At 40.2% G+C, this 25,733-nt stretch overlaps 1 protein-coding gene across 7 annotated transcripts in view; it reads right to left on the reverse strand.

Moving 5' to 3' along the window:
• The window catches only part of GRM1 (glutamate metabotropic receptor 1), a 193,750-nt gene that overhangs the window by 59,994 nt on the left and 108,023 nt on the right, over positions 1-25,733 (reverse strand). For all 7 annotated transcript variants that reach the window (XM_054822437.1, XM_054822439.1, XM_054822438.1 and 4 more), the window contains exon 4: positions 10,839-11,074. In XM_054822437.1, coding sequence (XP_054678412.1) covers positions 10,839-11,074 — 236 coding nt within the window. The remainder of the gene's footprint in view (positions 1-10,838; positions 11,075-25,733) is intronic.

Genomic DNA, 25,733 nt, shown 5'->3' on the forward strand with positions numbered 1-25,733 from the left:
CCAGTGGCTGGAAGGCACAGACTAGCTGGACCAACTGGTCTTTTCCTATTTTAAATTCCAGTGGTTCTGTATGAGGCTGAAGAACAGTCAGGAAAGATATCTAATATTTATCATGCTTTAAAACAGTATTGATTTAAGATGGGTTTCAGAATTCTTGCATGGCAGTGTATCACCCATCAGCCAGTATTATTGGTTTTCTTTTTCTTTTATTATTATTATTCTGAAAGAACAAAATACTTCTTCCTCACTTCTGTTCTTGAGGTGGTATTAAAAACACCAACATTAGCTGCCTGAGTATAAATCAATATGAACACCAATGTGTCTCACTTCTGCAGAAATATAGCTCCCTCCAAATTTCTCCTTTGCCAAGTTTACTGTTGGGTTTGCTTTTTGTTTTGTTGTGGGGTTTTTGGTTTGGGGGTTTTTTTGGGGTTTGTTTTTTTGGTGGTTTTTTTTTTTTTTAAATAGACCATAACCTCACAGAAGAAACCTTCTGGTCAAAGGACTAGCCTCATGGAACCACATGGTTGCATGCCAGTGGGGTGGATTTCACATGTGCAACATGAGCAATCGCTGCGTGCTCAACTACGCAACAGCCCTCCAGCCACGCGGTGGCTCTCAGAGGGTCTTCTCGCTTCCCGGCATCAAAGGTAACTGCTGCAGCTGCTCTGGACCTGAGGAGCAAAGTGGCCTCAGCCACCCTAACTACTGCCTAGTTGCACCATGTTAAAATTTAACAGAGCACGCTCACAGTTTTTGTTTAAGTGTAGTTTTCAAATGATTGTTAGGAGGATCCAAATATTCCCTTGTAACCCTTCCAATATGCAATACATTAATCGCAAATAGATCACAAAGATCGACTTTATTTTACCCTTAACTGGACATATGCCCAGAGCTGTGTTCAAGTACAGTAGCACAGAAAATATTCACTTTAAAGTGAAGCTAAGATTAGAAGCTTTTGAATGACGTCTGCATGAGGACAATGCATCACTGATTAGCAGCGAACTAGAGCTAAGCAAATCAGAAGATAAAATAAGTGGCCCTAATCTTTATTCACACATTAAATTCAACAGAAAAACAGAACCAGGATTCTTTCAGATCTGAAAGAATTTCAAAAGCATTTATTTTAGCATACCTCCTTTTTTCCTGGGTGTAGCCAGATGTGACAATGCAGATAAAAAGGGCTTTCCAGCCCAGCCAAACCCAAATTGCTAAAGTACTTGAGATCTGAAAATTGGCCTTTGTGATGTGAATTTTTAGATAACCAGGAAAAACAGGCAGAGTAAACTGGCCATTGTAGATAGTAGACAGTACACTGCATAGCATGATGGGTAGAGTACTTTTGCTTTGAAGAGAATAGCTCTCATTTTCCAACTCTATAGAGCTGAGCTTGAATCCAGAGCTAAATTTAAAGTTCAAACTTGCAGGGTCCTCCAAAGCTGCTTTCTATTATATGTATCTCAAAAATCAGAGCTGAAGGAAACCTTTGGAAATCATCTTGTCTCGCACCTTGCTGTGCTGCAATGAAGCAGCCCAGCCTAGCTGCGGTAACGGCTTCCATTATTTTTCCCTAGCTCTCTCCACACTAGCAGACTTCTGCGCTCCCCCAGACCTGCCAGTATGACTGGGAAAACAGTTGTTTATTCTGGCAGCCCTAGTCTTTGGAGCATACACCTTCCATCAGATTATTCTCCCCATGGATACCAATACAGCTCATTCTGAGTAGGAAAGTTTGCGGTTTGTATGGGTCAAGGTTTACTACTCAGGCTCATAATTTATTGTTCTTTATGCCACTGCTTGCAAAATATCTATTAAGAGGAACTCATTTATTTTAAGAACTCTATTGGCTATTTTTCAGAAAATATCCTTTTGCACAAAGGGCGTCCCTGGGCTGCAGCCAGACGTGTGAGGGTGTCGGTTTGCACCTACATGTTAGCCTCTACTGTATCTACTGTTGCACCTGGACTTATGGGGTAATGCTGCCAGTAATGACAACCTGGAAAATTGCAAGCTGAGTTTAAAAACTTTCCATCTACAGGTAAAAGAGAAAAGGGAAGATCTGATCTAATAAAAGACAAGGAGGGCTGACAGAAGGCTGTTGGACTTGTTTTCAGATCAGTTACCTGTGCTATTTCATCTGGTTTACTTATTGCTTTGTTTAAATGCTTATATCTAGGCTAATTGTTCTGATGTGTGACCTGCACAAACAATTGATTTCTAGGAACAAACAAATTAATTTTAATTGTGTGCTTTTGTCCTCACCATGCTCCTGACAGAAGTTCAAAGCACCTGTGATGGTCTGAGCAGTCAGGAGTGCCCCCATCGCTCTCCAGGCACAGCAGAAAGGACCCCCAAGGAGGCACAAGGCAACATGATTCATCTGTCCTGTTCCTTTGCAGCACCATCAGTTTACTCATGTAATGGAGAAGACTGAATGTCACAAGTCTACACGAGGATTGTTTTAATCCCAGAAGTGGAAGCCTTGACTGTTAAAACCCACAATGGAAATCGTAGGTGTAAACATTACATTTAGAAACTTTTTGTCATATCCTGCTGTAATATGTATATGTTCTGCAAACGGTCTTCTATGCTGTTTACAAAGGTATATGTATAGTGCTTCTTTCCTTTATTTGATGATGATCTCATTTTTTCATGGATCCCAAAAGAAGAAAAATATTTATTGTTATTGTATTTTGATTGACAGTCTGGTTTAAAAGTATTTTTGGAAATAGAAAATATTAGATAAATATAGGTGCTTTCTTCCAAACACAGAAATAAGAATCTCTAAGCAAATGAACAAAAACCTGGCCATAGATAATGTCTTCTCTGAATAACTAATATGATTTATCACAGATAAGCACGTTATTAATCTTCCTCTTCTTTAATCCCTAAAAGCAGTAACCTTGTCTGGGAAATAAAACAAGGTGACAGCTCTCCAGTCTTATCTGCTGTATAAGAGTCTTGACTAAAAAGTCCAGCAACTAGAGTTCTTTCAGACAAGTTGTCCCCAATAGGCTTCATTCTAGGTGCCCGTGAAATTATTAGTTTTGATCACTACTGTGGGATGAATTCTAGGATCTCCTGCCTCATACTGAGGACAAAGAGAGTGACATAGGACTCCACTCCTTCTCTACAGCAGGGACCTAAGTATATAATGGGAATCCAAAGCAGGAGTTAGGGAGGGTGAGTCACAGGATGCACAAGGTACAACACATTTTGAAGAAGTTGTGGCATGTCAATAGCTTGATTCCTTCTTCAAAAGCTTATGAATGGGTCTCCTATATACTGCACAAGTGATTTACAAGCAGTGACTGACCTGGCAGAGTATGAACTCAGGCTATTATCTTATAATTAACTTTTTGACATATTTTAGTGAAAGCAGCACCTACTGTACGTACTTCTGCTGATGCAAAGTCTCATGGGACAGGTGCTCCATGGAGCAGCCTTGCAGATGTTGAGATTAAAGCAATGTTCTCAGAGAAGCACCTACGAGCACCTCTGACGCAGCAGAATGAGCCCTAATAATGTTTGCTGGGTCTAATTTGTCCAACTCACAACCTGAAACACTGAAAACCACTCAGATCAGCTCTCACTGGAAATGCATTCGCCCTTTCGGCAAAGTGTAGAAAAAACCAAACACACGTCCTGGAGTGCCTTGTCCACTGATATGAGAAAATGTTGCCCCATGTTATCTCATATAAATTCATCAAAACTAAGATGGGTCTTGAGAAAAAAAAAAAAAATCCTTGATTAAGAGAAGCTCTGAACTATATTAATGGTGGACCGGATGTAGTCTGAAAGATGCATTAGCCAAGTACAAAACTGTCTGAGGGTAGGAATAGGTCAGCCATCAATCTTCTATGTTCTTATCTGGTGCAATAAGTGCAATCAAGGAGAATTTCACAGACAAATACAAACATCATGACAGGCACGAGAAGAAGCTCCTTAGATCTTCTAAAAAGACTTTATTATCCTATGTCAGAAAAATACCCAACCTCACTAAAACTATATGGACTCTGTCTATATCTGGATGAGATAAAACCACTTACTTTTTTAAAGAGTGGGTGATAAGGGTGGCAAACACTTAGGGATGATTTTCAGAGAAATCTTAACTAGAAGCAAACAAGCTGGCTCCAGAAGCACTTGCTGAAATTATTTGATTTAGTAGCTTGGGTATAATGTCTCACAGACATAACTATACTACTCCTGGACTTGAACTGGTATGTTCATGTAGCACTGCACTCCTTGCAGATGTTGATGTGTGGGTCTCTGATATCTAAAACACCTCTGCATCACACTCATCTCTTTCAGACTATGGCTATACGAAGCAAAGTGAATGATTCAAAGTCTTCACAGTGACAAAATAATCTATATTCCCTGCAATTTTTGTCTCAAGAAGTATGACTCTGCATTATTCATACCAAAGCATAAATGCCTTTTCTGGAATATTTAATCTTCCTCACAAGCTCTTTTCTGCTATCATTAATATGTTCTGACATGATTTGACATACTATGAAGATTTATGGTGGACATCCAGAACTAATTAGGTGCAATGAAAACTTACGTCCTCTTTCTGAGTGAGTCCACTGATGCAGAAAGAAGATGGGAAAAGATATAACTTCTTAGGAAAAAAATTGAAACAGGAATATGGTGGCCATACAGATCCTTGGCAGGAATGAAGGCAAGTATCATCCTGGGTTGTATTGATAGCACAGCCAGTGACTGCAGCATGTGATTATTTCCCCACTACCACCACTCCTTACTTTGCACTCATCAGGCTTCATCTAGAATGTGGGTGTGGCTGAGTGCAGCCAGAGTCACAGAATCACAGCATCACTCAGCCTGGTGCTGCGTAGGTGCTGCTTTCACTAAAATATGTCAAAAAGTTAATTATAAGATAATAGCCTGAGTTCATACTCTGCCAGGTCAGTCACTGCTTGTAAATCACTTGTGCAGTATATAGGAGACCCATTCATAAGCTTTTGAAGAAGGAATCAAGCTATTGACATGCCATACAGTCTGTGGACCCCCAATACAGAAATACATTGATAACCTGGAGCACATTCAGCAGAGGGCCATCAAGATGATCAGGAGCTGCAGTCCTTGTCCTTTGAAGAGAGGCTGAAGGACTCGGATTTGTTCAGCCTGAAGAAGAGATGGCTGCAGGGGAACCTTACAACAGCCTGTCATACCTACAGGGTGGTTAGCAAGAAGAAAGAGACAGGTTCTTCATGGTGAGGTATGGTGGGAGGATAAGAGACAATGGGCATAACTTGAAACAAGAGAGGTTCAGACAGGATACGAGGCAAAACTTTTTCACATTCAAGCAGTGGAACAGGCTGCCCAGAGCAAGACCTCAATGAATAAAGCCCTGAGCAACCTCATAGGTTACCCTGCTTTGAGCAGGGGGTTGGACTACAGTCTTCCTGAGCTCCCTTTCCAGGCTGAGTGATGCTGTGATTCTGTGACTCTGGCTGTACTCAGACTGATTGTTTGTATTTCTCCTGGACTGAGACAGGAATTAGCAGATACGGCAATCCTTATGGCATAACCAAGGTATGAGTAAGCATCCTATAGGAAAGTTGGACTGTGACCTCCTCTGGAAAAAAAAAAAAATCTACATTTCTTGTTCTTGTCCACCACAAATGGGTTCACTGACAAATAATCCTTCTCCTCAAAGATCAATTGAATCAATGAATGAATCACAAATCGCCCACTTTGTTCCACTTTGCTCTGTTGAAAAATGTCTGTGCTGATTGTCTGCGCTGATTGTCTGCCAATGTATTTTGTTGTCCCAGCAGATGAACTGCTATGAGCATAATCTGATGTTTGCATCAGTTCCATAACCAATTTCATAACTATCTCTTATGGTACAGAGGAGTAGTCATCCCAGCTGGTTTATATAAACTACAGCCATTGTATTATCTGCCAGGAGGTGAATAATGCATTCTGTAAATGAGCAGTTAGACCTCTGTACAAGTATTTGCACTGCACTTTCTACACCATTTCTGCGTGAGTGTAACTTGCATTTAATGTTGGCCTATGTGGGCTCACGAAGTCCAACAGAGAAATATTTGTCACTGTAGTTTTGTGGGGAGAAAAACACTTCCATTCAGGCTATTTCTATCAGATCAGGGAAGAGAAAACATCCTATAGAACTGTTGGAAGGGTATTTGAACTCAGTTGCCTGACATACAGAGTTTGTCACTAATCTTGCTGTCAGCGTACAATCTCCACACAATCTCCAAAGTGTGGAAAAGGCTGAGTTGTCTGATAAACTGAGACAAGTTGTGACTGTTGCTTGGGGCAGTGCCTGAGGTTGTGTGCTAAAGGAACTTAGTGTCAGGTCCAGCCTGAGTAGGTAGCTTCTTAGTACCTCAAATTCAGAAACATTTTTTTTGTGCTAGAGTTAAAACAACCTGCTCTGTTCTGACTTTTCATCTGAAGGGCATGAAGAATGGTGTGAAGTTCTGAACCTCATGATGAGTCAGGGGTCCATGCAGAGTTGCAGGACATCCTTTGTTTCCTAAAGAATGCAGCTACTACATGGAAAACATTGGAAATGCCTTAGTGGCATGGACAGTTTAAGAAGAGGAGGTCTGTACTGGAAGTGGGTTTGGCCTACCAGATATCAAGGAAACTACAGGAGAATGGCCATATCTAAATATCTCTTTTCTACTGTGGTGGGTTGACCTTGGTTGGTTGGCAGGTGCCTACCAAGCCACACTCTCACATCCTCAGCAGGACAGAGGGAGAAAATAAAATTAAAAACTCATAGGTCAAGATAAAGGCAGTTTAATAAAGAAAAGCAAAGACTATGCAGGGAAGCAAAGTAAAAGATTTATTCTCTACCTCCATCAGTAGGCGATATCCAGCTACTTCCTGGGAAGTCAGTCCTTAGTATGTAGCAGTTGCTTTGGAAGACAAATGCCTTAATAATGAATGCCTCCCCCTCCCCCTCCTCCTCCTCCTCCTTTCTCTTAGCTTTTATTGCTGAGCACGACATCATACGGTAGGGAAACTATGGTCAGTTTGGGTCAGCTGTCCTGGCTGTGTTCCCTCCCAACCTCTTGCCCACTCCCAGCCTGCTGGCCCTTGAGAGGGGAGGTAGGGGTGGAGAGACAGCCTTGGTGCTGTGCCAGCACTGCTCAGTAATAACCAAAACACCGGTGTGTTATCAATATCTTTCTAGCTACAAAGTACAGCACTATGAGGGCTGCCCTGGGAAAAGTTAACTCCATTCCAGCCAGATGTGATACATCTACATATAAGAAAATGTCTCGACTTGAATCCTGTTGTGTTGAGGAAGAATATCTCCTATAGCAGAGAGAGAGAGAAAGAAGGAGGGAGAGAGAGGGATGGGGAGAGAGGCATTCCCTTAGGAGAGGCATTTGGCTACAACATTAGCAAAGAATGAGTCAAAAATAGCTCCCACTCATTTGGCTCCCACCCAAGTGGGAAAAGTAAGTTGTTTAATTTTTGCAAGAAGGGATGATCCAAAAGAGCAGTCACTGCAAAACTCTCAATGATTGTCTTCTCCTCCCAAGAATTTGTGCTACTACCATACAGTCCTAATACATCTAGATAAGCTATTTTGAAAGTGTGGCCAATTGTTAGGCATCCCACAGACTTCACAGAGTGGAAGGCACTGGGACTTACTTCCTTCCAGTAGTGCTTAGATCAGATAGACTTTTTTCCCAAAAAATATGCGTATACTTTCAGAGCTCAGTGTGACATAACAGTTCCTGAAGGACAACATCAGTCTTCTCAGGGACTAAATGAGGGAATTCAAGCAGTAATTCCTGTCATCAGAGAAGGGGGGTTTCTAGGAACTGGCTTTCCCTTGCTTCCTAGACAGTCTGCAATCCCAAGCTAGTGCTGACTCAACAGTAACAGGGTGTGAGAAATTGCAAATGCAGCAGCTGTAATTGCTTGAGGAGAAGTCCTTGCCTACCCATGAATGCTAAAAATTGAACTTCGCATTCCAGTGGCAATTCTGAATAAATCACTCAGTGATGTGATTGGGTTTTATATGAGAAAATTATACTGGGCAGGCAGTAATTGAAAATTCTCAAATACAAACTTTGTAATTAATCTCCTTTTCAAAATGGATAGGTCCAAGGATTTTGAATCTTTTTTAATAAGGGAGTTGGAGAACAACACTGCCTTTTCTTTTTTTGTTTCTGGTTGCTCCTAGGCAACCCGCTGCTGGGTAAATACAAATACACTATGCTCCCCTAAATATCACAAGTATTTTTGTCCTTGGTTTTCTTTTTCATTAGATCGTTTCCTGAGATGTTAAGTCTCCAGACGTGGAAGATGAACTTGAGCAGTCTACTGCCTTTGAATCAGTTTCTATCTATGTAGAAGTATGGGTGTGCTTTGTTCTCAGTAAGGACTACCAGTGCGCTTCTGGAATACAGAACAGATCAGGACCCAGACATAGTCACAACGCATGCTAATAATGTAAATGGACTCCTGGGACCACAGGGGACTCAGCTTTTCCCATAATGCAGGACCGCATGTACCTTGTTACAGGAATATTGATGGAATACTGTGAGGTAAGAGTGAAAGCTCTTAGATATAATGGAGTTAAGGTGCTCGGTACCAGTATTGAATACTGATCCTGGGGTGATGCAATAGTGGCAGCAGTGCTTAAATCTGTAGTACCGCAAAGAAGTCAGAACTTCATCTATTGGTACTTTAAATGGATTTCAAATATTAGTGTTTATTATTTATTGAGAAGCATGGATTCTGTCCTTCAAATCTGTGCATGGAGATACTTTGTGAAGGAGGGAAGAGGCAATTCAGACAGAGAGCCTGTGAAGATGCCTGTCTCCAAACCTGCAAGAGCTGAAGAAGGCAGTTTCTTTGCACTGTCATACTAGGCCTCCTTGGAGAGAAAGGCACCACCAGCAAGCTTTGAAGCTATTAGTATTTGAAGTGACATTCTTAACCCTGCAGAAAGGTCAGATGAATATATGTGTGCAGAAAGCTCTGGTGGTGCCAGACAGTCACCAGTCTGCTCTGTGCAGTTAAAGAAAAAGAAATACAATACTTTATTGTCCCCAAACTTGCTGAAGACAAGTTTGTCTCTTGATCCTGCAGGTATGCCATGGTGAGGAATAGATAGCTTGTAGTGCTTCCCTTTGGTGATTTGAGACATTTATGACCTTCTCAGTTGTGTGTGACAAACCTGAGGGTTATCAGTGGTTCACCACCAAATTTAAGAGCTGACTGCTTCTCAGCAAAGCCTAAAAAGTATCACACATTTTGAGGCTTCATGCAAAAACTTAAAGCTTTTTAGAGAAGGGAAAAATGTTTGAGTGCCTGAATTGTGACTATTAACTGTCAGTCTACCAATGTAGACAAATGTTTTTGTGTTTCACTAGTATTATCAGAACGTAGTGGTTCCTGTCTCTGATACCTGATGCCTGGAGAAGCACAGAACACCAGGGCAGGCATGTAACAGTACCTCTGCAGCACCCTCTCCAACGTCCAGTGGCTTCGAGCACTATGCATCCATCTTTCAACCACCCCTTAGCAATTTCTGCCCTTCTTGGCCAATATTAACTCCTTTTTCTGAGCTGAAGCAGTCTCAAAATCAGTTAAATATATATACCATAAAGCAACATTTTGGTAGGGTCCAAAGTTAATGGCTCCTTTGACAAATAAATATCAGTATAACCTCAACATTTATTTAGCCCATCTGGCTTGCCACTAGCCCCTCAGCACTCAGATGGGCCAGCCTGTCTGCCAGTCAGCACATCAGGCCAGTTTTGAGTCAGCGACAGTATTTGGTGATACGTCTCAGCTGTTAATGAGAGAACTGGAGGGTGGGGGGTATGGCGGGAAGTGGGAAGGTAATATGGAAGCTGTTGTTAAGAAGTGTTACAGAAGAAATAGAAACACTATGGGAATTCAGCTCAGGGAGCACATGAAGACCAACTGAGATTACTGCTACAGGATAGAGAAGGTGGAGATGTAAAGAAAAGGACAGAAATCCATGGGAAGCCAGGCTTCATTAGTTTTGTTTCTAATGGAATAACTTCCTTACCATCAGAGTATACCTTTTTGACTGGAAATGAAATATTTACAAACTACAAACAAAATATTTGCAAAAATTATTTGGCAAGTATTTTACAGAAATGTGATCACCTCTCACTCAATTTACTAATAAATGTAATCTTAGTGAAACATTTTAGTTTATTTTCTCAGATTCTGCCATGGAAGAGAAAACCTGTCTCTGTACAGATACACTTCTCTTGCTATGAGGTGAGAGTTATTTCTATCTGTAGGACAGCGTGTTTATTATATGAGTGCTACATAGTGGAAACAAAGTATAAATGTTTTAATGGGTGAAGAAAAGAAAGGGTGAAGCAGATGACTGGCCAATTTTAAGACTCATAAATTTTCGTTAAAATTTCTTCCCTGTCATAATATTTTTGGTGAATTCCCTGATTATTCAGCTGATCAGAAAAGCTGACTTTGAGAAAAAAAGTTTAAATTTGTTCCTATTTTTGTAAAAATGTAATGGTTACTTATTTTTTTACAAGCCATATTACAACCTTGGACACTCTTGTCAGCCTTGGCATAGCCCTAAAACGTGAAAAGGGAACAAGTCACTCTATAACAGAGCAGAACTAAGTTGAGAGGAGGCTTTGCAACCAGTGCCAGACCTACTCCTGCCAGAGTTCAGATTTATATCTGTATAATTTGGGGCTGGCACTTTTCAGCAGTGATTTATACTTTTAAAAAAAAAAAAAAAAGAACAAGAAAACCAAAGACCAATTTTTGCCAGAGCACAGATTCAAACAGGAAAATAGTTGACAGGTTACCAGTGCAGTTCTTCTGGAAGTTGGGATTCTCTAGTGGGTGCCCTGGGATGCGGCACTGAAATCTGTGCTGCCAGAACTCAGGAAACCAGGGGTTGCGGGTGTTGGTATCCAGACGCAGCTTCAGATAGTAGTCATCAAATGACAAGACCTCTGGAGACTGCAGTTTGATAGTGATGCCTCCGTTTGCTTCAGGTTCGTAACCTTCAATGACTTCATCTCTGTCTGCCCAACCGTCACTGAAAAGAGACAAAAATAAAAAAAAAAATATTACACAAAGACATGAAGCTTGTTTTGAAAAAGCAACCAGCCAAAAAGCAGGCCAGCACCCTTGGAAGCAAGTGATTAACGGGGAATCTAAATGTATGTCTAAAATTCAGGCAGAGAGGGAAAGAAGAAAACACAGTGATGGAGACTTCTAATGAGCAGCCTGACCCATTTCATGAAGAGTCCTCATTAACTCATCTGGAATGATGAGGCTTTATCCTTGTCCCTCTGGAAAGGGTTTTTGGGCATAGCTTCTGGTGTGATGTCTTTATGACTGAAGAGACTCTGCCTTATTTAGGCTGTCCTGTAAAGAGTGGAAACTGGAAGAATATCAATGGAAAGGAAACTGAGCCAGGATCCCAGGTGTTTTGCAGAAGAGATCTCAGCAGGCATGGATCTTACAGCTAGAAGAGTAATTCGACTCAAACATAAAGTGAGAAATGCATTGTGTTTGAAGAGAATGAATAAGAATACTCGATAAATTTGACCAAACTAAAAAGAAAACCCCATGCTATTTTTGCACTGCATGGGATTTGTGATAACATGCTTCTTTTATTATTCCTTCTTCTTTTTCTTTCTTTTTTTTTTTTTAAACAAACAATGGCTCTCTATTTTACTTCTCTGTTTATTCATGTAAGAGATACTTTTAAAAACCTGAAGATAAAACTCTTTCTTGAAAATGTTATTTCATGGAAAGTCTACTTTAACAGGTTTGAACAAAGTCCATTGGCCTTAGCATCCGAGTTTCAGTTTAGTTCTTTTAACAAGACGTCCAATTGATTTAGTGTCACTCTCTAGTTCTTATTAGGGTCCCCTAAGAACAGTGTTATTACGGTCTAATTTAAGTGCAAATATAAGTCAGCCACTGCTTAATTTTAATATGCTGGGCATGTCATGAGAGAAATAGATTATTCTGGCATCTCAGATCTAGCTCTATGCACTCAGAATCAAATCAGCGGCACTGCTGCTGTGAAAAGCAGACAGATGAAGCACTTCCAACAGCAAAGAGCTCAAAAGGAAAAATGTGATTGAGCACTAAGAGAGAATTCTGTTTCACCCAAAAGAGGCTTGCATCCAGACAGACTGAAAGAAGGTCCGTGTTAGGAGCCTCTTACACACAGCCTTGAGAAGAGTGTTGTGGTGCAGGCCACACCAGCTGAGGGTATTTATGAGACATTCAGCATAGATGTGCCTGGCTCTCCACAAGGGAAAACAGACAAGATTTGAAGTAGCAAACTCTGTCACAGTCCTAGTCAAACAGGTGTAAAGTGACGATGCATTGGGCACGTGTGAGTCTGGTCCCCAGCCACCAGACTGAACAGCTGCACGGTTTAGCTGACATTCATGTTAACTGCTGCATCTGCGCGGTAGGTACCTGGAAAAAATGGCAGGTCTCCGTGGAAATACAGGAAACCCATGTACTGAACGCTTTCCGCATGGGACACACGACCCAAGCCTCTATTACAGGAAGTTATTTAAGACATGGGACATCTGGCAGCCCACTGACTGAGTGATCAACAGATTCCTTTCAACCTGGGCCCAGGGACCCACAAAGCTGTACTTTAAGATGGCACTACATGGCACATTTGAGCCAGGATTTCATCTTTGTTTCCAAAGCCTTGCAGCAGAACCGTCCAAAATTTCTGAGCTTACAAACCACTGACCAATACCTTCATATAGCCAAGCAGCACGAGATACATGTGTATGCATGTTGCATCTCATATGTGGTATGAGAGCGGAGATCAGGGGGATGCGCCGGGAGCAGGTCACAGGAGGGAGACAGTGATGGCTGAAGTGTCTTGCTGTGGAACAAGGATGGGCATGACACGGTATCCCAAAGCGACTCTCTCTGCCAGGCTGAACCCAGCAGCATCTGCTGGGTCACTTCTGCACACAGCCAGCCATGCGGGTTACTCAGGTTCTGCCCTTGTACCAATATAGCCCAAATGATAATCACGTGGCACAGCCTCAGCTTGACAGCTGCTCCTGAATTGCCACAGGAGTGCACAGAGTTAAAAAGCCACGGTTTGTCCATCCCTGATCCCTGCCCCACTAGAATGCCTTGAGTTTTGTAGAGGGAAGGAAGCCACAGCTCATCCTCCCTGCACACCCCCACTCACTCCTCACTTGTCCGTGCACTGAGGGCAACTAGTTAAAAGTACTGTGCACTCTGCCTCACGACAGATCACAGTCTAGATAATCCTACAAAGGTAAAACCAGAACAAACTTTCTGGATTTCACATAATTCAAGTCATAAACTAGCACCAGAGGGGAGACAAAGACACAATATTTATTTCTTCTTATGTGGGGGAAAACCAAGCAAGAGGTTTACTCTTAAAACATAAGCAATTGAGTCCTAATTGCATGATTACTTCATTATTTGTCACAATGTTTATGGCTTGCAAACCGTAGACTCAAGCAGAAACATTAATGAGTCAAAAAGATTAAGAAAATCGGGCCATTTTTTACAAGACTTTCTAGAAAGGAGGTAGTTTCTCTACTGCTTGGATTCCTACAAGCCAAACATTAGAGTGATATATTTCCTCTCCCCTGTAAGTTTGGCTTGGAAAATTGCCACATTCACTCTGAAGGCAAAGCAGACCAATTCTACAAAGGCAAGAGGAAGTGTATTTCAAGTTCTCTGGGGGCAGCTGATGGGAAAGTTCCCCTAAATTGGAACACAGGTTGTCACCTAATGATTCTTTATCTCTTTCTGGCCCCAAATGTTTTTTATTCTCTCTTCAACTTCCTCAAATTGTTAAATCTGTCTGATTAGTTTTGTGTGCAGTGAAATGTGAAGAAAAGGCAGTGGAATCAGAGAAAAAAGTTCATGCGTGTTGAAGTTCATATGGGAGCTTTGCTCTACTTTCAGTAAAGTCAAGGAAGCAAAAAGGAGTGCTCTGGTCTCTTAGGGGAGCCCTGCCATCCTGGCAGCTACAGGCTGCCTGTGCTGGAAGGTGCCCTAAGGGGGCCGTGCAGCCCTACCAGCAGCCGTGGGAGGATTATCAGAGACCTAAGATCTTGTTATAATCTCTGCCTATATTCCTTTTTGCTGTGTATATATTTAAAAAAAAAAAAAAAAAAAAAGAAAAAAGGATTGTCTGGGAACTGTGCATCCTTAGTGCCATATGAATAATGGATAGTGTTCCAGAAGACAATGTTAAAAAAATTGACATTTCTAATGCTGGGCCTCAGCGTGATACTGAAGTCCAGATGACAAGTGCATGTCAGTGACAGAATCACAAGACCAATAGCCAATTCAACAGAAAAAAGAAATCTCATTAAAAAAAGGCAGTGCATACTATTCTTTGGTTGTCAGAACTGAGTACTTTCCACCTACTTTCCTTCTTTTATCCTGCTGAGTAGCAAGTGGCACCACGCATAGCACTTTGCAAAACCATCCTTCTGTGTGCCTTTACTGCACATTTCAGGAGATGGCCCAATATCCGTCACCCAAACTGCCTTCCCTGATGAGTGTCCATCATAGGGTTTGTGTGACTTTCTGGCCTTGAAATGTGCTGGGGATCTTGTGCAACAGTTGAGCTGAAGCTCTGTGAGGGGGTTTAAAGTGTGAAGACAGAAACAGCGAGGGAGGGACAAGCATGTGGGTGTCAAACCAGCAACCACTCTGTTCGCTCTTAGGAGAGAGAGAAACTGCTTTTGTTATGGTTTTGTGGTGTTTATCACAAACAAAATGGTCACTATGCAAGCTGCGCTCAGTGGCTGACATTCATGATGCCAAATCTAAATTTCAGCATTCAGTGACAAACAAAAATCAAGCAGAAACGGAAAAAGCCCAGAGCTACCCTATGTCCCATTATTACAGACTGAGTCCGAAGAAACAAAGTTATTTTTTTCTTAAGCATTTCACTCTTCTGCTAATGTGTGACAATGGGCTTCTGAATTGTGGCTTCAGCATCTTAGCCTCTCTGTATTTTCTGAACTGCAGTTACATATATTCCTGTGACTGAAATACCAGGAGAAATGTAATGGATTTCCAATTTCCTCTCCTCTTCCAAACATGAACACTGTCAGCTGCTTTTCACAAGGGCTGATGAGACAACCAGCAATCAGGCTTTCTATTTTCATCTCCTCAGGACTTAAACTATGCAGCAGTAGCTCTGCTCTGCTTCCCCGCACAGCACTCAGAGCATTACTATTCCAGATGTTTTTGCCAAATAAGCAAGCACGCAAGAAGAAAATATGCTGTTGTTGTTGAAGACCACTTGCCCTGTGATTATTGTAGGAGGTAGCATCCTTTCACAGGAAAACAAACGGAACACGTTTGTCAATCATGGACACTGACTGGCAATTTGATACCTGCACCCTTGTAAGGCTTGATCTGATGGACCAAAGCTGTAGAGGGCAACTGGTTTAGACTCCTCTGTCTGGAGGGCTGCATCACTGGCAGCTTTGTCAACTTCCTTTGCATTAGCTAAGGTAATGTTTTCTTAAGAAGTTTGCATTCATGATAAGTTTTTTTAATGCTGTATTGGCCAAGTCATAAAATATATAAAAGAAATTAAGAGCAAAAAGCTCTTTATGAATGCTAAGTGAATTATTTTTGCAATAATCCTTCTGCCTACAGCAGATATTCCTGTCATTATAAAATCAAATAAATCAATCATATTAAAATAATTTCCATCTTTTTTTTTGTTTTTGGACAGGTTCTGTTCCTATGCTAGTGGATATTTTTATCCACTTTGAAAACAACAGTACACGTAGCTATACGTATGTAAATTGGAAACGGTAGTTTCAAACTTTCAACCTTCACAGAGGTTCCCTGCAGATATCCCACTCAGGTAGGGTAGCAGGGCCCCAGGTGACCATAACTGTCACACAAAAGGATCAGAGTCCATATTCTTGCCTTTCTCTTCTTTCCACAAAACTAAAGCCCATGTCAATATGCTTTCCTTGTCACATCAATATACATCCCCGCAGAGCACGTTTCTGAATGCCTTCTTACCATTGCTATCAAGGCTGCCAGCTGGCCTGCTGTTATGTTAAACATCTAATAGATTTAAATATGAGGACAGCACCACTCAAGGTATGCAACATTCAATGAAGTGCCATGCCATTTTGTTATATATGTCAATATCTTTATTTTCAAGGACGATTTTTATATGCTGGATTATATAAATAAAATACTGGACATTTTACTTGCAAAGTGCTTTTTGCAAAACCATCTTTCTCTGTGGTGGTCAGACAGTGCTTATTTAGAAGCTCTGACACTGCTTATTTAGCGGCATTTCAAAATGCTACAAGCCCCGAAATAGTGATAAGTGGACTTTAAATAATTTGTTATTTGGTTCTAATAAATGTCAGTGCTCTGGATTTCCAGAGCTAGTCAGACCTGGAAGCCTTCAAATTCAATTTTATCTTTTTATAAAAGTCTTTTCTGACAGCGCCCCACTGGAACGTCCAGCATGGATTCTCCTGCCTGCGTGCGGGAGTTGTACGACTGTGATGGCCTCCTGCCTGCTTTTCTGGCAGAATGGATGGAAACTCAGAGCTCAGCATAAGGCCAACCCAGAAAGTACCAGTGTGGCAGGTGGAATAATTTCATAGGCAGCTCCACCAAAAAGATCAGCGTTGCTACTTCATATGAGCACAGGTGGCACAATCAGGTCCCGAGTAATTTGCAAACAGTACAGTAGCTAACTGCTTAGCTGCCCTCTTCTGGGACCAGACTTTTAAAAAATTTCTTTATTTCACCAGCCTGATGTACTGGAAAGAAAAAACACTATTAGCTTATTGTGAAGGAGGACAGACCTATTCTCTGGCAATCAGAAATTCTACCAAAGATATTCAGTGTCTGTAACTCAAACAGAAGATGCCATGTAATGAAAACTGAAACTGTCCAATATTCAGAAGTCAGCAACTGGCAAAGTGACTTTCCTCCTTAGGCTTATGCATTATTGGTCAATCCCAGTAGTCAGCTGAAAGGTGCTGACCTTTACTGTTAATGAGCATTATTTAAAACATGAGGAAAAAAAGATGATTTTTGCACTCATTCAACCCGCTAATTCATCAGTACTACATACTTGCACTGAAAGGTGGGAGAGCTTTCCTCAGCTGCCAAACCATGAATTCTTAAAAAGCATAGTTTTACTTTTACATGTGTGACAAGTCCTGGTAATCTTAGGAGATTAGTCCCATGGCCACAGAGAGGCCTGTATCTCTGCTGGCGAGACCAGGCTGAAAGGCTGTATACTGTCATGCTATAACCTGAGGCTTGCTCAGCACTGACTGACATCCTTAGAACCAGAAGAATCAAATCCACTAAATCTTGTCAGCTGAAAGGGAAAAAAGGGGGTTTCTAGGCCAGTAGTTTTGCTCCCACAGGCATAGATGGAGAAAAGCAGGAGTCATCACCTTCCCAAGCCACGGGTTTTATGCAGTAGGCATCACAAGGTACTGTGAGAATTGTACCTGTACCCTTTCCCCACATACTGTGCTGGGCTCAAATGTACCTTGAATTCAGGCCTTTAGATTTCTCCTAGTTGCTGACCTTCGTAGGTCAGTCCTGATTCAAATCAGCTGAAAGCGTCATGGGAATATCAGCTCTGCAAACTGGAAGCAGGAGGAGAAAGCCACTCAAACTCCTTCTGGGAGGGCAATGGAAAATAAGAGGGAGAGAGAAGATTGCTGCCGTGACAATCTCCCCCACACACAAGAGAAGGTACGAGAGGAGTGTTTGGTGCCAGACTGTGCAGTTACTGATTTTAGACTCATAACTCACACAGCGCTACTATGCCACTGTGGGTTGTAATCCTGCCATGGACTATAGATTGAAGAGCATGTCAAACCCGGTCAGGACTTGAGCTGAACATCTCTAGAGACCACCAGCATGACTCAGAAAGAGACCGGTATGATTTATCAGTTAACCCTGCTCCCTTTGACATAGCTACATGAACCCATCGTGGTTTGAACTCTAATGTCCTACAGGAGGTGCTATTTTCTGAGAGAAATTGAAAGATGAAGTTTAAAAATAATTCCCAAGGCCACTTTCTGCAAGCTCTTTGTCATATTTCTTAGTAAATTTTCTGTTCTTACCAGGTTCTGTTTCATAACATTGCATACACAATTTTTCACTTCCCATCCATGATTACTGAAGGCCCACTGTCACAGTAGCACATTAGTTCTTGTATTTTATGCAAGCACAAATTGTTGGTAAGGGCTTCCAATTTTTATTTAGTGAGTCAGTGGATTTTTTTGAATGAGTGACACTCCGTAAAGAACCTAAGTTGATAAATGATAGGTCATTATGTTTCAAATTATTATCATTCACTTTTCTGTGAATTTTCAGAGTTTTTGCACCGTTCATTTAAAAAATGTAGATTATAACCTTGCGGACCATGATGGATTGTATTTTGCAAATATGTATTTAGAAAGGTTTTAATTATCGTATGCAGAGCATATATTTGCATGCAATTTACATAATGTAATTTAACTGCCTATCATGCAGGCGTTATCTTGGGGAATCTCTACTGTGAAGATTCTTGACATGGTTGGCATGTGCAGCTTTTTGTAAATGTAGTTGCTGCTTTCACACAGGAAAGGTTTTACTGTTCTCAAGGGTGCACAGTGGTGCATATCTTGGAAAATGATCAACCATACACATATTCTCTAAGGCAATAGCTGATTTTTCAAAAGGTGTACACATGCTTTCACCCCGGCCTGTCAAGAGGATTGAATCCTTGCTCTGCATATTTGAAATCCACAACATGAGGCATCATGAAAGCCCAGTATCTTTTCCAAATGAATGCACGTGTGTAGGGAGGAGGAAAGTATCTAATTTTAAACAAACACACACAAATAGGAAGCCTTAATCTTAACATTGTGCCTCATATAAAGTGCTCCTGGGCTCCAATATGTGCAGCCAAATCCAAGATTTTTAACATCTTATTAATACACTCAAATCTGAAAATAGAGACGTTTATCTTTGCTTCTATGTACCAGTTCCTGGGGATTTTTTTTATCCCCTTGCTGCTGCTGTGCTACAAATTACATGCAAGAAGACTCCACTGAAGAATGAATATGGACAGTAAGCGGTGGTTCCTGCCATGGAGAGCTCAAGTGTAGTCCCTTTTCAGGAAGGATAGTTGGAAAGAAATATTCTTGTTAAGACTTCCATCCTGTCTGAATGTCTTAGAGACTGAGGTCTTGTTTGTGCAACCACGTGAAGGCATAAAGGGAGATGGAGTCCTTACTACCTGTGCTCCGACCAACTACAAACTACTCAAGTCTCAGGGCCAGATCTGAAGGACTGGAAAGATACCATATGGAGGGGAAATAGGCTAGAAATACACGGAAAGGTACAGGTATACATACAGGAAAGAGAACAGGTAAAGACATTGCCCTCTGCTCCATGCCACTCCAGCAGAGCTTGCTGGATGCTTGGATGTGAACTTGTTGTGATTCCCAGAAGATTAATTCATAGATGTCTTCCTTAACCACAAACAGGAAAAGGAGAAGCACATTTCCTTTCTTCTCTCCTTGCTTTGTTTGTTGAGGTGGTGAGGAACAGGGAAATAGAGAAACATCTTAGAATCACATTTCCTTCTCTGTTTTCACACAAACTGTGCTCAGCTCAAAAATACCTTGAATTCCAACCTTTAGATTTCTCCAAGACGTTGACTTTCATAGGATAGTCCAGAATTTTCTTTCAGTGGTTTATATTCTGGATTCCCTCAAGCCATCCCTTACTGTAACCATCTTATATGATAATACTTAAGAGAAATACACATATATAATATAGATATAATACAAGCCTTTTTTCAATAGAAATCAAATTTCAAATATGCACATCTAAATAGGACATCCTACATCTTGCATCAGGTTGGTATCACTGGTTTGCATATATCCTATTTCCATACCTGTACAAGGTTTCTGGAATGCTATTTCCACACTCATGCTTGACAGCTGAGCCTGTACACACATATTTATGCTCATTGCTTAGATAGCCCTTCAATGACACCACATCTGCAGAGGAACTGGTGGCCATGGATAAGAGCATGCTATCCATTCCATACCAAAGCATACTAACATTGGCTTCAAACTATCAGATCAAATAAAATAGGAAGCAAAAGGTGAAATATGATTAAACCTATGATAAAATCTCAAAACTTATGAAACTATTAATCAATGTTAACATGTATTAGAAGAATATTTCAATAAACAGCTGTTTCTGTTTCTACCAAAGCTATTTTAAATTTGGCCGTATCTACCATTCCTTCTTCTTCACTTTCTGTGGATACTTGAACATTCAGATTACTATGAATGTTTATGAATAAGATATTTTCCACTCAAATATTCAGAAATTGTTCATTTGAAATTATATATTAATATGGAAAATATCCAATTCATACTATGCTAGTGAGTCACCTAAGCACCTAAACCTTTCCAGTGAGAGAATCAAGTAATACTTTGAAGTTTCATAGAATAAATAAAATAAAATCATTAGACTTCAGTAACCTTCTAACATAGTATTGCATTGAATGAACTCATGAACCACTTGCAAAGCAAGAAACCAATGAATAATTTGAATAATGAACTCACCTAAAAATTAACAATCTTTTCACAAACAGTTAGTGAACATTAAAATAGCTGTAATGCTTTGAATATTTTTTTTTAATAATCCACTTTGTTCAGGCAATACTATTATACTTGACCCAAAGCAGCTGCTATAGAGCACTTTAAAAATATATAAAATTATTATTGATTTACTCTTCTGCACTTAATGGTATCTTAAAGTCATAAATGTTTATTCATGTAGCTACACTGTTATGAAATAAGAAATCTAAGTACAATCATCTTTTTGTCTAAACCAAACTTAGTTCAACATCACCCAGCTAACCTCTGTGCCTTAAAAGCATCTGCCTTATCAAACAGAGCTACAGTAGGACAGTAGCAGCATTTACATGTCTGCTGTCCAATCCATATTAAATCAAAATATGCCCTGAACATAACTGGAAATGATAAGGTATCTTGCTCGGAAGAACCACTGAAATATGCCATCTTGTTTAAATGCTACTTATTAAAGACTAGATTGTAAGTTTATTATTCAGATTGTTCAAGTGTTACTCCTTCTAGGTATCATGCTGTATCATCTCTCATCACTGAGAGAGCTAGGATGGCAGATACTCACTGATGTAAGGAAAAGGTCCACACAGGCTCCTGCTAGCGAGCAGCAGCTGAATAGTAATACACCGCATCTCACAGTAACCTCATTTTGTGGCATGGAATAGCCATAGTGAGATGCATACTTAAATACAGAGTTTGCATGCGGCAATACCTGCCTACCAGCACTATCTAGGAATTAGAAATATCACCCACTGATTTTTTTTTCTATTAAAAATTGATTAATATGCAGACTTATCCAAGTGTTTGAGAGAAAAACATAAGTGAAGATTTTCTAAAAGTGAGAGGTTTCATTGTGTTATGCTAATCAGAAAGCTATATTGAAGATATTATGAAAAAAGGGTAAAACTCACTTATCTGTTATAAACATTACTAAAAATTGTGAACAGATGTACATTTAGAAAAAGACTAGAGTGATTTGCCAAAATCTTGCTCAGACTACATGTATTCTTATAGGTACTTGAAACATGCTTAAAATCACAGGAGTAAAATAGTTCCATATACTTTTTATATGGTCAAGCCAACCTATAACTACATAAATGTACCATTGAATAAACTACTGACATTTCATTAGACTAAATAAGAACACAAAAGTGCAGCAAAGTCACAACTGAGAAGACCTCAATTCTTCAAAGTGTCTAAATTACCAAATCACCAAATTAATACACAATATAACCAGATTAATTTCAAAATGCATTAACAAAGAATTATTCTTTGTTAATTCTGTACTGGAGATTGAGGGGACAGCTGCTTTCCTTCTAGATCCCAAGTTGTACTTTAATTAGAAGATTTCTTCCAGGCAATAGGTATAGATGTCTTTTCTGATATCAAACATTTTCCTGATGAAAACTCCTCTTAATTTTTATCTTTCCCAAGAAAGCATGTGGGCTTTGCTTTTGACATAGATGCTATGCTTTTGCCCTTTATTTATGCAGTCATGGAATAATTTAGGCTGGAAAGGACCCCTGGAGATCTTACAGCTCAGCCAGCTATATGGTCCATGCAATCTCCTTGCAAGTAATTTGGTTCATTCCTGTCATTGTCATTGGCTCATTAGAGAAAGTACAAGTCATGTAAGTAGGAAGACAGAAAATGTGCTACTATAACTTAAGCTTTACATTCTTATTTAGGAAGCCAAAACTCCTTTTATATTTTATTAATCTATTGACCCCAGAACAATCAAAGTGTTCCTAGGATCAAATTGTATTAATTAGTGATGATGTCACACTTACTAATGGAAAACTCAAGTAAGCTTTTTAAAAGTAGAACCTGATTTTGTCCAGCTTTTGCACAAGGGCACAATCAGGAAAGGGCGTGTAAGCAGCCTTTCCTCTTACACGACACAGTGAGAGGGAAATATTTTTCCTTTTCCATTCATGAATCCAGCCAGAGAAGAGGAATGGGTATGGACTCGCATAAAACACTTAATTGTCACTTTGCTTCATGCAATAGCGGGAGGTATGCAAAGCAAATCTGAAAGGCACTGTGCAGAAACTTCACTTGAGTAAAATTGCTGTGTTTATGGGCAAGGAAAGGTGGAAGAGTAAAAGCCAAATAGCATCAACTGAAGCCCGCTGCGTAAGCCAGCTGCTCCCTGAGGGCTGGGGAGCCGGGAGCCAAAGGGGACCCCAAGGCAGGATGGCGCCTTGCCAGCCAAGGCTCAGTCCAACTGTGCCTGAGCCAGGCGAGCCGGGGAGACCCAGAGGTCATGGACAACTTCAGCCAAGAGTTGAGGTCACTGGGGAGAGCATCTGAAGGCATTAATTGAAGAGCTGACTGATACCACAGCAGAAGTGTCCCTTCTGTTTTCAACTTTGTTTTAGTGATTTTTACAACCTTTTAAATTGACGCAAGAAACATTGCTTTCTTAATGTTTCTGTTCTGCAAATAAAATTGCTATAGTCACCACAGACACGCAACACATGGGCAGACAGAAGAGAGAACGACCCTCATGACAACAAACAGGACCAATTGCCGTTTCCTGATGATCAGAAAGAAACGGAAATTCAAAACCGTGGAGAAGATGACAAGTCCCCAGTGTTGTCATTTCCTTTTAATTTATGGCTGAATTATACGTGAAAGGTTAAGTGTCCATCTCAAAGAAACTAAATCTAGTCTACCTCTATCAACAAAATCTGAAAGCAAATTTTTAAATCCATGTTTATACATGAGAATAGGAAAAAAGTTATTTCTGGAGAAGGATTGAAAATAATGCTTCTTATATTCATCCATTGAAAAACCAACAAAACCTGCAGACCCCAAGATAAGCCACATGCACATTTAAAAAACAAGCAAACAAAACACAATAGTGGAAAAAATAAAGGAAAATAGATTTTTCAATAAAAATACTGTTATAGGGCAAATGTAAGAACAGCAGTCTGAATCTTTGAATAGTTTGGATACAAGGAATGTTGCTCACAAAAAGATAGAAGAGATGAAGGAAGAAAAATTGATGGAGACGACAGAGCCAGAAAAAGAGCTCTACAGATTTTGTGTGTTATGACCTGCGAGCTGTAAGTAAAGGAAGATTGCACAGCTGGTACTACCTCAGGAGAAACCTGGGATGTGATTAAAAGCCAAACAGGCACAGCACTCTCAGCTGCTTCCTGCTGTCTTAGAAAGCAAAATTGTTTGAGTTTTCCAGGTTGCCTTTTACCTTCTACTAATGGCCACCTGTGCTTAGTCCTCTACCTTCCTCTCTGCTTGACTCCTGGTGCATTAAAATTCCTTATTTCCCACCCCACTGAGAACTACAGTATGGGTAGGCTTAATGTACCCAGGCTAAAGGAGTGGACAGTCTTACAGTAACCTAAGCCTTGAGGGACCAGCTATTCCACATGGAGCAAATGTCTTATCCTTAGTGAATACCATGGGATTGATTCTGAATCCTCTTAACTGTGATCTGGTAACACTTATCTGAGATATACAACAGAAAAGAAATTAGATTGCTCAGCATTAGTAAATATTGGTCAGTTAGAGAAAGGAAGTTAGGAATAGATAATATCAAAGGTCGCTTTCATCATGGATCATCACCTTTTCACAACGTCCATGGCAGGCAGAGCACACAACTGTTGAGAAAGAATGTGGATGTGAAGATATTATCAGAGTTGTTAAGTAAGGAGAGTGTATAAATATATGAATACAGATATATAAATACATTGGTGATAACATAATTTTCCGCGTGACATTATAACTAACGGAGAAAGGGGAAGAAGAGACGGAAAGTAGTAAATTACTACAGGACCGTCAATGCTGTTTGAAATATAAATAGTTCATAATCTATCCAATAGATATTAATTCTATTTCCAGTTATAAGAAAGGAAAAATATTTAACCCAATGCCCCATTTGACAACACTTAGGAAACAATGCTGATGGAAAGAACAGGGAAAAAACCAGGGGTTTTTTTTTACAGTATCTTTATGAAATGCAGCATTACGTTTTTACTTAACATGGAGTAAAAATACAGCTCTTGAGCAAACTAACTCTTATTTAAAATCAGACTTTATTTACTAATTAATTATAAATAGTAAACATTTTTCAAATTCGTGCAGTGAACTTCACTCTGCAGTTGTTATCGGGAGAAGAGGGAGGAGATGGGAGACCTGTGCAGACCTGAAACCCATGTATCATCTATGCAGTAACCACAGCTATAAGCCAAAGGGGATTCCCACGAATGGGGATGAACTCTGTTTGCCAGTCAGTTTTCATCCTGTGACACTGGCCCACTAAATCCCCCATGCTGTGCTATAGGGCCCCTTACTGTCCTGTACACTGACTCTTGCTATGGCCCGGCAATGCCTTGTCACTCCATGCTTTTCTCTTCCCCATCTTACCTGTCTCTTATCTCCCCAGTTATGCTTCCTTTCAGCTGCATGACCTCCACCCGTCCACGCTGTCTAGCTAATGGAACTTCATTTGATGAAAGCCTCTAGATATTGCCATGATTTAAATGATAGAGAAACATAAAACTCCTCACCAACTGCATGAAGAAAAGAACATTTTTATTAGCTACTATTTTTTGTGTGACAGACAGTATTCCATATGCACAGCCAGCAATTGCACACTGGAAACTACATTTTAATCCCCACTGAAATAGAATAAAGTAGAAGGATGCCACATCAGTTAACAAGAATTAGCTGTGGAAGACTGGCATTGTATAATGGGAACTACATAGTTTTGGCAGAGGAAGAACAGAACTATCCCTGGAAGACTGACCTAGTACAAAGAATGAGATCACTACAACAATGTTATTTATGTCCTTTGCTGCATTAACATCAAGTTTAACTGTACTGCAAGAAATGCCAACTCTAGCAAACATATTAATTTTATATTTCCCTATTGCTACTATTGGTCTTATAATAAATGTATGTTTGCATTCTGAATAATTTTAAAAAAGTAAATACATCTGTTTAACAAAATTAGAACTTGATCCAGTACTGGTCAAGGAGATGTTTGAACTGTCTAAAATGTAGCTGCTAGAACATCAT

Source organism: Grus americana, chromosome 3 (genome assembly GCF_028858705.1).
Source record: "Grus americana isolate bGruAme1 chromosome 3, bGruAme1.mat, whole genome shotgun sequence".
Lineage (NCBI taxonomy): Eukaryota > Metazoa > Chordata > Aves > Gruiformes > Gruidae > Grus > Grus americana.